This window comes from Populus alba, chromosome 14 (assembly GCF_005239225.2).
Source record: "Populus alba chromosome 14, ASM523922v2, whole genome shotgun sequence".
Classification (NCBI taxonomy): domain Eukaryota; kingdom Viridiplantae; phylum Streptophyta; class Magnoliopsida; order Malpighiales; family Salicaceae; genus Populus; species Populus alba.
In genome coordinates, this window is record NC_133297.1 from 23,220,667 (window position 1) to 23,234,929 (window position 14,263).

The following is a 14,263-nucleotide window of genomic DNA, read 5'->3' on the forward strand; positions in this document are numbered from 1 at the left end:
TAGATACTCGCCGTTTTTGTGGCTTGAGGGATTTACTCATACGACCCTTTAAGTAGTCACTTCAATGCACTTTTTGCCTCCCTACGGGCGATATGCAAGCTATATGTCTAAGCACGAATTTGGACTTGGTTCTCCAACTTGACTGGAGCCATTTTCTTAGTGCATAAAGAGCCATGAGATTAAAAAGTTCTTTTAAACAAAAAGATTTCAAAAATGCTATGATAGATCTATAATGTTATATATATATATATATATATAAGTATAAGGATCTAGCAAAGAGAATTCAGGCCGAAGATTTATTTTATTGCCGGGGAAATTACGACAATACATCAACAGCGTAGTATATCTTTACAGAGTCGGAATTCACTAGGGCCTAACTAGATCTTCTATCTAGATAGCAATCAAAGCTCCTCCTGAGAATGCTTCCTCACCGACGTAAGGCCTCGTAGTTAGGTGTCCCATGTTACTCTGATCTTACTCTAGTAAAGGTAAATATTTTTTTTTTTAGGAACATAGAATCTACTCGTATGGAATCTCTTGAGGTCCGAACCTTCTGTCAGTGACTGATGGTTAGCCATGCCTCTTTGGAGAGAGAGTTGAATGATGACAATCGCTGGCTCATCCTCTTTTCATGATCAGATCTCACTTTCATAATCACTTTGCCAGGATTCTAACTCTTCCGAGCCCAGAGTCTTAACAATCACTCTCATGATGGATTTCCTCACTCTTAAAATAGGCATCACCGCCTCAGCATTCCATTCCATAACAACAATCATATACGGGGTAGCTCCTGTGAGGTTTGAACTGCGGTGCGATATGACATGAAAGGGGAAATGGCAACATTCTCATGCCAATCCTTATAGGTGACTATCATCTTCTGGAATAATAGTCTTTTTGACATTTCTTGTTAAGCAGCTTCTACCGCACCATTCAATCTTTGGTCTATATGGCTGAAGAATTGGAATGCTTGATTTCCATTTTAGTGCAGAGCTCTATTATCATCTTTTTGCCGTTGAAATTCTGGGCGTTATCAGTTATAATCTTTTCTGGTGGATTCCATACCCGACATAAGTCAAATCTCTCTCAATAAATTTCTTCACCAACTTTTTTGCGTCAACATGAGCAAATGACCCAGCTTCTACCTTGTCATTTTGGTGAAGTAGTTGATAGCCACGAGAATAACCTATGACCATTGCTGTTGGGTACCGGTCCAATCACAAAATTTCCCCACATCGCGAAGGGGTCCATGAGATGTTAAATTAAACAGAGGAGCCGGAGGAAGCATTGATTTTGTCACTGTATACTTGGCACTTATGACACTTCCGGACATAATCGAACAATCCTTCTCTAACATCATCCAGAAGTATCGCGGCTCTTTTGTATTTTCCTGGCCCATCACATGTCCACTAGCATGGAGTTGAGCAAATCCCTTCATGGACTTCCCGTACTGTGCTTTTGCCTCAAATTCGTCCAAACATCTCAACAAAGTCCCGTCAGATGATTTTCTTATACAAAATCTCCCCATCCAGATAAAAAATCCATTGCCCAAACCTTTCAAGGTCTTCTTGTCGATTTTGGATGCCCCATGGGATATGCCTGGTTTGATGAAATTTCTTGATATCATAGTACACGGGTTTTCCATCCACTTCTCTTTCGACTGAGCAGCAATGAGCGGGGTTATTTCTGATTATTGATTGTGTACTGGTTGTACCTTGTGCCCAAAAGTCTAATCTTGGCCATAGAGGCTAGTGTGGCCAAAGCATCTTGCAAACTGGTTCCCTTCCCTTCCTAGATGGGTGAACTCTATTTCCTCAAATTCTTTAGCCAGCTTAGCCAAGGTATTCTTGGTAAGGCCTTAACTTCTCTTCTTTGGTTTGCCATTCTCCTTTTACTTGGCAAATGATCAGCATTGAATCTCCATACACATCTATCTTTTTTATGTTAATCTCTAATGCAGCCTCTAAACCAAGAATGCAAGCTTCATACTCAGCCGTGTTATTGGTACACCCGAACTGCAGCTTAACTGAAACCGGATACTGCTTCTTATCAGGAGAGATTATCAGTGCCCCCGCCCCGTTACCACATACATTTACAGCACCATCAAAGTACATAACCCACCAATCTGATTTCTCTTCCTCTATTGCAAACACATCTTCATCGGGAAAGTCAAAGTTTAATGGCTCATAATCTTCCATAGCATGGTCAGCCAGGTGATCGACAATAACACTCCCTTTCACGGCTTTCCTTGTCATATATACTATGTCATACTCAGCCAAAAGAACTTGCCATCTTGCAATTCGGCTAGATAGATAAGGCTTTTCACAAATGTACCTTAATGGGTCTAACTTGGAAATTAACCATGTAGTGTGATACAACATATACTGACGTAATCTCTTTGTAGCCCATGCTAGTGCGCAGCACAGCTTCTCAATCACAGTATACCTAGACTCATATTCCGTGAACTTCTTGCTTAGGTAATAAATGGCCCTTTCCTTCTTTCCGGTTTCATCATGTTGCCCAAGCACACATCCCATTGCTGTTTCGGTTACTGTTAGGTATAAAATCAATGGCCTTTCTGGTACGGGAGGAACAAGTAGAGGTGGATTTAGCAAGTACTGCTTGATTTTCTCAAAAGCTTTATCACACTCTTCATTCCATATTCCAGGGTTCTTCTTCCTCAACAAACGAAAGATCGGGTCACAAGTCGCGGTTAAATGGGATATAAACCGAGCGATGTAATTCAACCTTCCTAAGAAACCTCTCACCTCCTTCTCAGTCTTAGGGGGTGGCATAGATTGAATAGCTTTTACTTTTTCAGGATCCACTTCTATCCCTTTGTCACTCACCACAAACCCCAACAGCTTACCGGATTTCACCCCGAATGAACATTTTGCTGGGTTAAGCCTCAACTTATATTTCCTTAATCTTTCAAATAATTTTTTCAATATTTGGACATGATTCTCTCCCTCTTTAGATTTAGCAACCATATCATCCACATATACTTCAATCTCTTTGTGCATCATGTCGTGAAACAAAGTCACCATAACCCTTTGGTAAGTGGCCCCAGCATTCTTTAAACCAAATGGCATGACTTTGTAGCAAAAGGTTCCCCATGGTGTTACAAAGGTTGTCTTCTCCCTATCCTCTGGCGCCATTCTTATCTGATTGTAGCCTGAAAACCCATCCATGAAGGAATATGTGGAGCTGCGTGCTGCATTATCAACTAACATATCTATGTGTGGTAAAGGGAAATTATCTTTAGGGCTAGCCCGGTTTAAATCCCTAAAGTCCACGCAAACTCTGATTTTACCTTCCTTTTTGGGTACCACCACTATGTTTGACACCCATTGTGGGTACTTCACTACTTCCAAAAAACCAGCGTCCCATTGTTTTTCAATTTCCGCCTTTACTTTGATTAAGACCTCCGGATGAGTTCTCCTTAACTTCTGCTTAATCGGCTTGCATCCTTCCATCAGTGGTATTCTATGTACTACAATGTCCGTATCCAAACCAGGCATATCCTCGTAGGACCAGGCAAAGACATCCACATAATCTTTGAGCAGTGCAATCAACTCTTCTTTTGCTTCAGGGGTGATCAAAGTCCCTATCTTCAGCTCTCGTTTGATTTCTTCATTGCCTACATTTATGGTTTCAAGTTCCTCTTTAGCGGGCCTCCAAGCCTGTTCGTGTTGTTCTATTAATTTTGTGAATTCCCATACGTTTCCCTCTTCCCACTCCTCATCTTCTACAACCACTATGTATTCTTTAAATTTTGGCCATTCATTCTCAATGTAAAGTGCAGGTGTTGTTGTGGAGGATCCACTTTCAGGGTTCCTGAAAGCGGAAAGTGATGTGTAAATGCATAGTAAGACATCAAGATGAATTTTGAAAATGCATGATCTCATTAAAAACAAAAGATTGGCTCACAACAAAATAAAATCCAATTGACATCTTGAGCCTCGATTGTCAATGAATAAAAACAAAACAGAAAAAAAAAGCAAAAAAAATATAATCCAACAAATCATTGTTGATTACATTTTAAAAACCAATGGAGCTTCTTGGGTCTCCCAATTCTGGAACTTCTCCCCTTCGGCTAGCTTCCGAACAAAAGTCTTGACGGTGACTTCTTCCAAAGTGTGGATGGCTAATTGTGGCAGCTCTTCAATCCTCCTTTCGGATTCAAATTTCTCAGCAATTTTCTTGACTTGATTTTCCTCCAGAGTGTTTATGTTCATTGAAGAAAGCTTTTGAAAGAGGTCTCCATGTCCCCCATCAGGTTGTATCACATATGCGGCCTTTGGAAATGAAATCCTGATTGGAGGGATGACTAAGTTTTCTTCTACAGGCTTCCTTCCTTCAATCCTAGCCATTCTCTTCTCCCTTCTTGCACCAACAGCTCGTTTGTAATCCTCTTTCTTGGGCTTATATCCAAGCCCAAACCTCTGTTCTGCAGCTTTCAATTTGATTATACCCCTCCATTCAAGCCTTCCTTGCTCCATATCGTATGGGAAAGGAATCTTGTTTTTCAAAAAGCTTTTAGCAGCCATTTTAGTGGCTTCAGAGATTTCTGGCTTCCTCAACACAGTGTTCTCGGGCACCCACTCGGTATTCACAATCTCAAATGCATGAAGGTTTCCGTCCGTACAATCTTCAGCTTCAATGAATGGAACCGCCACATTTCTTACCATTGATATAGTCTCCTCAGCCTTAACAGTAACCAGGACACCGTTGGCAATGTACTTTAAACATTGATGTAGCGAAGAGGTGACAGCTCCCGCAGAATGTATCCATGGCCTTCCTAACAACATGCTATAGGAAGGGTGGATATCCATCATTTGAAGGGTTACTAGAAAGACTTGTGGACCCACAGCTAGTTCGACCTCAATTGACCCTACCACTGGCCTTGACGAGCCATCATATGCTCTCGCCGTTATCACATTGGGTTGCATATGTGAGGGATGTATCGGCATTTCATCCAGCATATGCCTTGGTAACACATTCAGGGCCGAGCCGTTATCAATGAGAACCTTGCCGACGAGGCAATCCTTGCATCGGACCGTGACATACAAGGGCTTGTTATGTCCAGTTCCTTCAGCGTCAAGTTCATCTTCCGTGAAATACAAGTAATTGGCAGCATGAATCCTCCCTACTAGATGTTCCATGGTCTTTTGCTCAATATCTTAGGGCACATAGGCCTCATTCAGTACTTTTTGCAAAGCATTACGGTGTGGCTCGGAGCTGAGTATTAATGACATGATGGAGATCTTAGCAGGGGTCTTCTTCAACTGATCCACTATACTGTACTCACTATGCTTCATCAGTTTCAAGAACTCATTTGTTTCTTCCTCAGTCACAGGTTTATTCACCTCAAACTCTTTATCGAGGTCCAGCACCTCCTTGCCTTTAGCCTTTCTTTGTCTTTCTAGTTCTTCAGGTGTGAAACAACGACCACTCCGAGTTAGCCCACTTATCTCCGTTTGGAACAGCGGCAGAGGAGCTTCAATATTCGAGGTATAACCATAATCTCCAGGCATCGCTCCATAGTCTACTTTGCTTGCATATGAGGGCCTAGTTAATACCAGTTTTGAGCGACCATTAGCTGTTGATTGGATTCTACATTTCTCTATCATCTCTACCTCTTCATTGTCACTTACGTCCTCAATCCTCAACTCTCCTAGAGTTAACATTCTTGCAACTCTTTGATGAAATTCAATGCATTCATCAATGTGATGCCCTTCCTTTTTATGGAAAGGGCAAAAGTTACTTTCCCCTGTGCAGTACTCAGTTGTTTCTTCTAAATGTCCAGACTGTACCAACATCAAGTATAGCTTGGCCATAGTCACTTTCAACACCCTCTTTTTGCTACCAATCTCCATGGTATTCACTCCTCCCCTACCATCAACATGTTTAGGTAAAGGGTTTGAATTCTGATTAGGCGAATCCTAAAAAGTGACCCATCCCACCTTGATCAGTTGCAACACCTTTCTTTTAAAAGCAAAGCAAGACTCAATGCTATGGCCTGCGTGACCAGCATGGTATTCACAAGTCACCTCGGGGTTGTACCAGGTAGGGAAAGGTGGCTGCATAGGTGGTATGGGTAGAGGAGCTATCTGCCCAATACTCAACAGCTTGGCATACAAGTCTTTTAAGGTTATTGGTAAAGGAGGTAGTTGTTCTTCTGATGGTTGCTTATCCTTTCTTTGGTAATTGTGGTGGTTATTTGCTGGGAATTTTACTTGATTGGGCTGGTTTGGAGTGGGGGGTTTGGAAAAGTTAATACTAGTGACTCTAGGGGTAGGTATTTGATAGTTTTTGCTTCTCCTTTCTAGGTTGTTCACCTCAATTTCTTTCTTCCTTCCAATGAAACCTTTCTTCTCTAGAGGTTCTGCAATTCTCCCACTCCGGATCCCTTGTTCAATCCTCTTGGCGATCCGCACGACATCATAGAAATGTTGTGCTGAACTACCCATAAGGTGTTCATAGTATGGAGCCCTGAAAGTATTGGCAAACAAAGTCACCATTTCTGTCTCTATCAGCGGAGGTTGCACATTGATAGCTTGGTCACGCCACCTTTGAGCATAAGCCCTTACGGACTCTTGAGTTCCTTTCTCCATGCTAATCAAACTGGTCCTATCAGGAGCAATCTCTAGATTGAACTTGTATTGTTTTAAGAAAGCGTCTGCCAAGTCTGTCCATTTCCTGATCCTAATATTGTCTAACCTCATATATCAACTGAGGGCTGATCCGGTCAGGCTATCCTGGAAGAAGTAAATTAACATTTTATCATCGTGGATAACCTCTGCCATTTTGTTATAGTAGGAGCGGAGATGGGTCTTCGGGCATTCCATCCCAGTATACTTAACAAACTCCGGCACTCTGAACTTCTTTGGGATCACAATGTTAGGCACTAAACACACTTCAGCGGCCCTAATTGGGTCAAACAAATCATTTCCTTCAATTGCCCTTAGCCTCTCTTCTAGGGCAGTCCACTTATCATCTCCTTCATAATTAGAGAATTTAAAGTCATGTGCATCTTCTTTTGTTAAATCCATTATAATAGGGATTTGGATGGGCCGAGCAGGACTCTGCTTAGTTGGTGTATTTGCCCCTATGTTTATAGGTGCGACAGGAATTTGAGCTGCTGCTGGTGCTTCATTAGGTTGAGTAGACGTTCCCTCTCCATCTCTGGCTCTCAATATCTGCTCTAACATACGGGTTAGGTGCGCCACATCATTCCGAACTCCTTCAAGTTCTTTTTGGTACTGAGCTTTTGGTTGTGACCTTCCTTCGTTTTCCATTCTTGTTCTTTGCCTAGTGTAGTGGACTTTGGAAGGGGGACCTATGTTTCACGATCTGGAATGCATATGATAAATTAAAAACAAAAGATACGTGATGAGAATGTGATGCATATGTAATGTGTATATATGCATATTTTACGAGCTGATTCATGACTTTCGTAACCTTTAAGCAAAATTTCTGAGTTGACCCGATTACCATAAAGGAGGGTTTGCCAAGTTCTTATCATAGTGGCTTACCAAACCCATTAAGAAAGGAAATACGTCATGGACTTCTTATAAATAACAAAATTGCTCATACAAAACAATAATGGGAAAGAGAGTCCTATACATTGCTACCTCTAAAAAGCATTTCCTCTATTAGCTAAATCCCCAATAAAACAGGCCATGGCCCCCATGTATTCTCGATACTTTGAAGCATCATTTCCAACTTGGGTGGCTTGTTGTTGCAACCTTTCTGCATAACGGGCTACTTGCTCAACATGTTTTGACATGTGTCTTATTTTGGCATGGAATACGGTGTTATCTTCGATTATTGCTTCGTTGCTGGCTCCTAAGGCTTCGTTGCTTCTTTCTAATACTCGCACCATACCCTCTGATTGTGCCAACTTATCTCTTGTTCTTTGTAGCTCTTCCTTTTCGATATCCAACTCTGTTATTTTGGAATTGATTTGAACTGCAAAGCTGTCCATGTAGTCTTGGCATTCTTGATGCTCTTGCTTAGCCTTACTCATCTCTTCTTCCATCTCGAAGTAGTGGCTTCTCAACTCCTTTAACTCTTCTTCTTGTACCTCGATCTCCGCTTGTAAAGCCCTCATCCTTCCTTTTGAAGACTCAGCTCTCTTCTGGTAATCTCTCATGTCAGACTCAGCGGCCATTCTCGCATTTCTTTCTTCCTCTAGTTGCACCATGTATTGAGCTCTAACCTTCCTTTCTTCTTCTATGTCGAGGTTGGCTAGACGATTCTTCTCCTTTTCAACTTCTATTTTCTTTAACAAAAGTTTCCTTCCCTTCTTTAAAGAATCCATCGTCTACTTATCAACATTCACGCCTTTTGTTGCCCTCTTAATCTTAGCCAATTCTTTTTCTGCTATCCCATTCTTCTTGACCAACTCATCATAATCAGCTATTCGATTCCTTAACTCAGCCTGGACCCCCGTTGTTATGTCTTTAGCTACCTCAGCCCTTTTCTGCCATTCCTTTAGAGACATTAGTTGCTTCTCTTGTTTTTCTAACTGCTGATTCAAGAAAACCCTCATCGTATTTTCCTCCTCTAGCTGGTTCTCTAACAGTTGTTGTCGCCCCTTACTTTTGCTGAGTTCTATTACACACTGATCTAGCTGCTTTCTTAGATCTTCCTCATCATCCTTTCTTTTCCATTTCTGTGTTTCTATTGCTGCCTCTGACTGTTCTTGTGTAGAGAGACCCTTTACTTCAGAAAAATCCTCATTCCTCCAAACTGTATAATTATGGCTGAATGAGGTTTCAAAATTGCTTCCTTCTTCTCTTTTCACCTTCACGGGTCTTTCCCAATCCTGTCGGATAAGCTCCATTTCTTCGATGAACGGTTGGTGCTTGAATAACCCAATGAAATCAGCTAAACCCAAGGTTCTTGGTGTATATTGCATTCCGCCTAACTGTCTTGTTACAAGGGATGGCGCATAGCTGATGTAACCGGTTACACCAATCAAAGGCACCCATATCTTGCTTCCACAGCTCATTGTGCAAATAGCGTTGTTCATCCACGGCGCTTTCCACTTGAAGTTGCTCCTTGGCAATGCTGCATACTTATCTCTCCATGTCTTCTCATCCCAATTCTTCCAAGTCTCATCTATGGTAATCTTTAACGGTCGCAAGTCAAACCACCAAAAGTTGTTGAAGATGTCTCTTGGTGCTTCTATATGACTGATTATCCATAGGTACAACATAGGGATGCAGCATCTCATAGCTCCTTTTCCATGTGTTCGGAAGTGATTGAGAGATAACATGGTTTCCCTCAAGATGGCTGAGGAAGGATTGATTCGGTCATGCTCATATTCAACGAAGACACTTGCTGCTTCTAAACTGATGACCCCGGTTTCAGAAGGGAACAACACTAGTCCAAAAATGGCGAAGGCCACCAACCTATATCGTTCGTCTCCCAACTTGCCTTCTTCGGCATTTTTCTTCATTCGGGCTTCAATGACCTTCCATTTAAAACCCCCTTCGGCGACTCTACACTGGCTGATCTTTCCTAAACCTAATAAACTGACTACTTCCGAAGCTGTGTCTTCAAATCTGCGTCGGTGGTAGATTATGTGGTTGGCATTTGGAAAATCCAGAATTCTCTCATATTCTTCCAAGGTGGGTGCCATATCGATGTTTCCAAAGGTAAAACACCGATAACTAGGATCCCAAAAATTCAGAAGGGCTTTGATCGCTGCTGCTTGTATAGGCAACCTCATTATTTGTGCAATTCTCCCATATCGCCTTTCAAACAACGTCTCGTCAACATATTCCATGACAAGCAATAACTTTCCTAAGTCGTTTACCATGTGATTTACCTTGGTAATGCATGGTAACCCACTAGCATCGATTCTTGGGCATTTTCCTTCGGCAATCTGAGCCAACTCAGACTCTTGTCCATATTCTTGGAAAGAGAGGTACTTAGTCATGATTTCAGCTCAAAACCTGAGTTGATAAATTTAACAATTTATCGTGATGCAAATGAAAATAAAATTCATAACCTAAAGACAAGCTCTATTTATTAAGTGAGAGTGGGTAGTTTTTCTATCTGGTCTCGAAGGGTCTCATATCTGCCCAGTGACGTTCTTCGTAAAGAAGTATGGGGGCGTTGCAAGGAACAGTTAAGACATGTATGCCCACCATTACCAAGCAGGCACTCAGATATGAGTTGGGTGTTTCACGCATTTAAACCCTGACCAATAGTCCTAGGGTAAATCGCTAATTCCCCACTTAACTTAAAGCTTGTGTGTGCTTTTCAAAATTAAGGCAAGTGATGCATGAGACAATTGTATACAATGTATAAATAATATGTGTAAAATAAAAAACAAATATGAAAATAAACGGAAAGGCATATTAACAATAAACACACAAACAAACCAGACGAAAACAAAGCTTAGTCTACAAGTCCCTAGTGGAGTCGCCATTCTGTCGCACCCCAAAAAAAATCGGCGCGCGGCATCGGCTGGCGAATTTTTATTTTATTTTATTTTTGGTTCTTTGGAGTCACCACCTAGTATTTTGATCACTAGGAACCCTAACTGGTCTCAAAGATCGGGTACGGAGACTGGTTGCGTAAAGTGAAGGTATTAGCACCCCAAATACGCCCTACCTAAGGTAAGCTGCATTGTTTTATTGTCTGATGAAAACTAAAGTGTTATTGTACTTCTATTCGTTGGTCTGTCTATGGTTCAAGAAAAATCCTTCTCGGTAAGAAAGTCTTTTATCTTATCGGGTAAAATCCTAACCATTCTAACGTCTATACCAAACTTTATTAATAATATTTAGGAATACGTTTTACGCATAAATTCGTAATCCCAAATACTAAAAGAAAACAAAAAGATTTTTTTAGAATTTTTGAAATATTGGCCTAGTTCTCATGGCTTGAATAAACTGGTTATTAAAGCCAGAATGCATGTTAATACATATATTGTTTTGAAAATTTTCTTTGTTGTGTGAAAATATGATGTTATGATATTTATATATTTATAATGGAGAGACTATGCCGTATTTTAAAACAAAAAAAAAATTTGGAAAATATTATTTTTTTATGCTTTGACGAAAATCGGGTATTTTAATACTGAGCTTGTATCCTTATGGTATAAAAATACAAACCAATATTAATTCACTTAGCTAAAAATATGCAGAAAAATCAACAATATTTTTAGGGACTTTTTAGAATTTTTTTTAAAGCAGAAACATTTTTTATTCTGAAAAATCTTTGATGTTTTGACAAAAACCGGGTATTTTTTTTAACACTGGTTTTGTATCTTTACAGTATAAAAATACAAAACAAGAAAAAATGTGCAGGGGGGGAGAAGCATACCTGGCGCGGCGGAGATGGTGGCTTGATGGCGGTGCTGTTGTGGAGGCGGTGGCGGCGTCCTAGCTCACGGCGGCTCCTCATGGCGATTTCCAAAGCAAATCCGGCAACGTCCTCCCGGTTTGCTTTCTATACTTTTGTTTTCTAAATTTCCTCCTGGTTTCAAACTTTCACTCTTCTCTTGTTTTTTTTTTAGTTTTCGTTGGCTCTCTCTCTTCGGGTGGGTGTTTCTCTCTCTTCCTCTCTCTCTTCGGTTTTCTCTTAGCTTTCTTCGGTTTTCTCTTCTGTTCTCTTTTTTTCGTCCCCATCGGTGTGCTGGGTCGGGCGTTATTTATAGAACCCGTGGGAGTGGCTTCAACGTGGAGCCCAGGAGCGGGTCGAGGAGCAGCTGTCCAGGCAGGCCTCCCTCGGCTTCGGCGACGCGGCGGGTGGTCGGCCATGGTCTTCTGTCGGTGGCTCACCGGCATGGGGCCTCGGTCGGTGGCAAGAGGGACCTGCAGAGAAATAAAAAAAATGCAAACTTTTCCTTCTTCCCCGCTGTAATGTTCGGGGGGAAGAAGAAAGTGAACAGTGCCGTTCAAAACGGCACCGTTTGGTCTCTTTTTTTTTTTTTATGCATGAAACGGCGTCGTTTTGGATAAAACGCGCCGTTTCATTTTAAAATAAGGGCGCTAGAAACTTTGTTTTGAATCAGTCCCTAATTTGTCATTTGTTCTATTAAGTCCTTCAATCGAGTCCTTCAATCAAGAATAAAATTCAATTGCGTCCCTGCCAAATTCGGTCCCTACCCCTATAGTTGGCCGCGTTTTTCACTTTGGTCCTTGGCCTCTGATTTTCACAATTAAGCCCCTAATTGATCAATAAACTTCCAATTTCTTCAATTAAGCCCCTGAAACAATTCCAAACAGCCCCCTCTATCTTTGCGCCTTCTCCAAATTGGTCCCTGGTTTCGGATTTTCACAATTAAGTCCCTAATTGGCCATTAAACTTCAATATTTATGCAATTAAGCCCCTGATTTGACCCAATAAATTCCTAAAAAATATATTTTGGCCCCAGAACTTAAAATTTCTTCAAATTAAAGCCCAAATTGACTTAAAAATCAATTTTTCTTGCAATCAAATCTTCTATAAATTCATATAAAAATCCAATTAAGTCCATAAACATCCAAATTTGGGCTTTTCTCCTCAAAATTCAAATTTTGCTTCACAACAGGGCTTTCATCCTTCAAGAATATACTGTCAAAAATTCAATCCTTGTATTTTTAAATTCCTTGACCAATTTTCTGACTGTTTCCTGAGCGCTTCTGTCTCCTGTTATTTTTTCTAACCTCTTTTGGCTATTTATTTTATTTTTCATGGGGACCCAAAAATGGGTTACAACAAGAGTGATCTTTTTTCTCTCCATGTTGGTTGGTAATCTGTCTTTGCTTTGGGTGTGCTGGGTATTTTTCTCTGGTCCCCTCTGTCATTCAGTGTTAATGGCTTGGTCGGTGGCTTTCTTACTAGATGAGTAGTTGATAGTGGTGGTTTCTTAGCTTGAGCTGTTTTCCCTTTGTGTTCTTCGTGGTTTTGCATGTGTTTTTACGTCACCCATCTTGGATTTCTTTTGGTTCTTGGTCTTTCTGCTTTGCCTTTAATGGGGTTGCATGTGATTTTACGTATGCATTTATTTCGACTGGGAGTATGCTTCTCGGGTTGGCTGCTTTCTTTCGCAAATCTGGTGGGCCCTATTTTCTAAAGTTCTTTTTGTCTCAAATCCCCGTATCCTTAAGCAGTATTCAAATCTTCTAGGCTTTGATGAGGCAGAGTTTGATCGGTGTAGGGTTGTGTTTTTCTTTTACCCTAAAAAGTGTGTTCTGGTGGCAACCTATTCAGATGACGACCATTTAGCTGATGCTCATTCTACCCTAGAGGACGCCTTTGGCGGTGGTTCGTCCAAGACCCCTACCTTCTCCATGGATTCTACCATTGTTTGCATCAATGGGATCTTTTCTTCACCTGGTATTAGTGCTTCATCTATCTCTGCCAACATAGGTATATTCTCTGAATCTGTTGTCGAGATATTGTGGTACTGGGTTTCTGGATCTGGAAGTGGTAGGAGTTGTCCTACCCCTCACTCTTGCTTTTTGGCGTTGTTTATTTGAGGGGCTACCAATGCCCTAACGCATCATGAGGTGGTTTCCCTCATGATTTGTATGTTGTTATGTTATTAAGGCTAGTTTCTTGCGATGCTGGTCTTCTTTGTTTGTTTTGTTGATATGTTTAGTTTATGTATATTAATATTTTGCCGTGTTTTGTTGAGATCCTGGATAAGTTGGGTTTGTGTAGCTATCAAGTGTTGTGGCTACTTTTGTCTGCAGTGTTTTTCCCTACCTAGCTTAGCTCTGGAAATTTTGGTTTGTTTAGTTGAGGCTTGCTATGGTTGTGTTCGCCTTGTTGTCCTGGGTCTGTTGCTGTCTCTAGATGCATGTCCCTGTTAGATATGTTGTTGGTAGCTACTATTGATCCTTTTAGTTTGCTAGAGTTGTTTGTGGTCCTTGGCTTCCTTCTCTAGCATGTTGCTTCTGGCTTTATGCTAGTTTGGTTTGTGTACTATTGAAGGCTCTTACTTAGGGTTCCTCTAGCTGTCCATGTATGGTCTTAGTGTCCCCGGATTGGGTCTTGTTTTCTACTCATTCCTGCTGTGTGGAGGTGGTTGTTGGTGTATTGTTATTGCTCCTTGGTCTGGTGATTGTCGTCCCTGCTACTTCAGGGACTCTCATCCCCTGCAGATTCCCCTGACCATGGAGTGCAGGTTGCAGCTGCCATTAGCCTGCCTCTACATCCATTTGCTAGAGCGGTCCTTAGCACCTTTATATTGTTTCATTTGCTACTTCATCTTCTGTTGGAGTGGGCTTGTTTTGGTTATCCTTCACTATGTTCA

At 41.2% G+C, this 14,263-nt stretch overlaps 2 protein-coding genes across 2 annotated transcripts; both read right to left on the minus strand.

Moving 5' to 3' along the window:
- Nucleotides 1–1,829: 1,829 nt before the first annotated feature.
- Nucleotides 1,830–5,162, minus strand: LOC140954573 (uncharacterized). Its single transcript, XM_073404617.1, has 3 exons — nucleotides 4,081–5,162; nucleotides 3,042–3,834; nucleotides 1,830–2,861 (listed from the first exon to the last, which is right to left on the minus strand). The coding sequence occupies exons 1-3, from the start codon at nucleotides 5,160–5,162 to the stop codon at nucleotides 1,830–1,832; spliced, it is 2,907 nt and encodes a 968-aa protein (XP_073260718.1).
- Nucleotides 5,163–5,180: 18 nt separating this feature from the next.
- On the minus strand, nucleotides 5,181–7,298 carry LOC140954574 (uncharacterized). Its single transcript, XM_073404618.1, has 4 exons — nucleotides 6,798–7,298; nucleotides 6,339–6,656; nucleotides 6,051–6,110; nucleotides 5,181–5,942 (listed from the first exon to the last, which is right to left on the minus strand). Exons 1-4 carry the CDS (start codon nucleotides 7,296–7,298, stop codon nucleotides 5,181–5,183), a joined length of 1,641 nt encoding a protein of 546 aa, XP_073260719.1.
- Nucleotides 7,299–14,263: the final 6,965 nt, after the last annotated feature.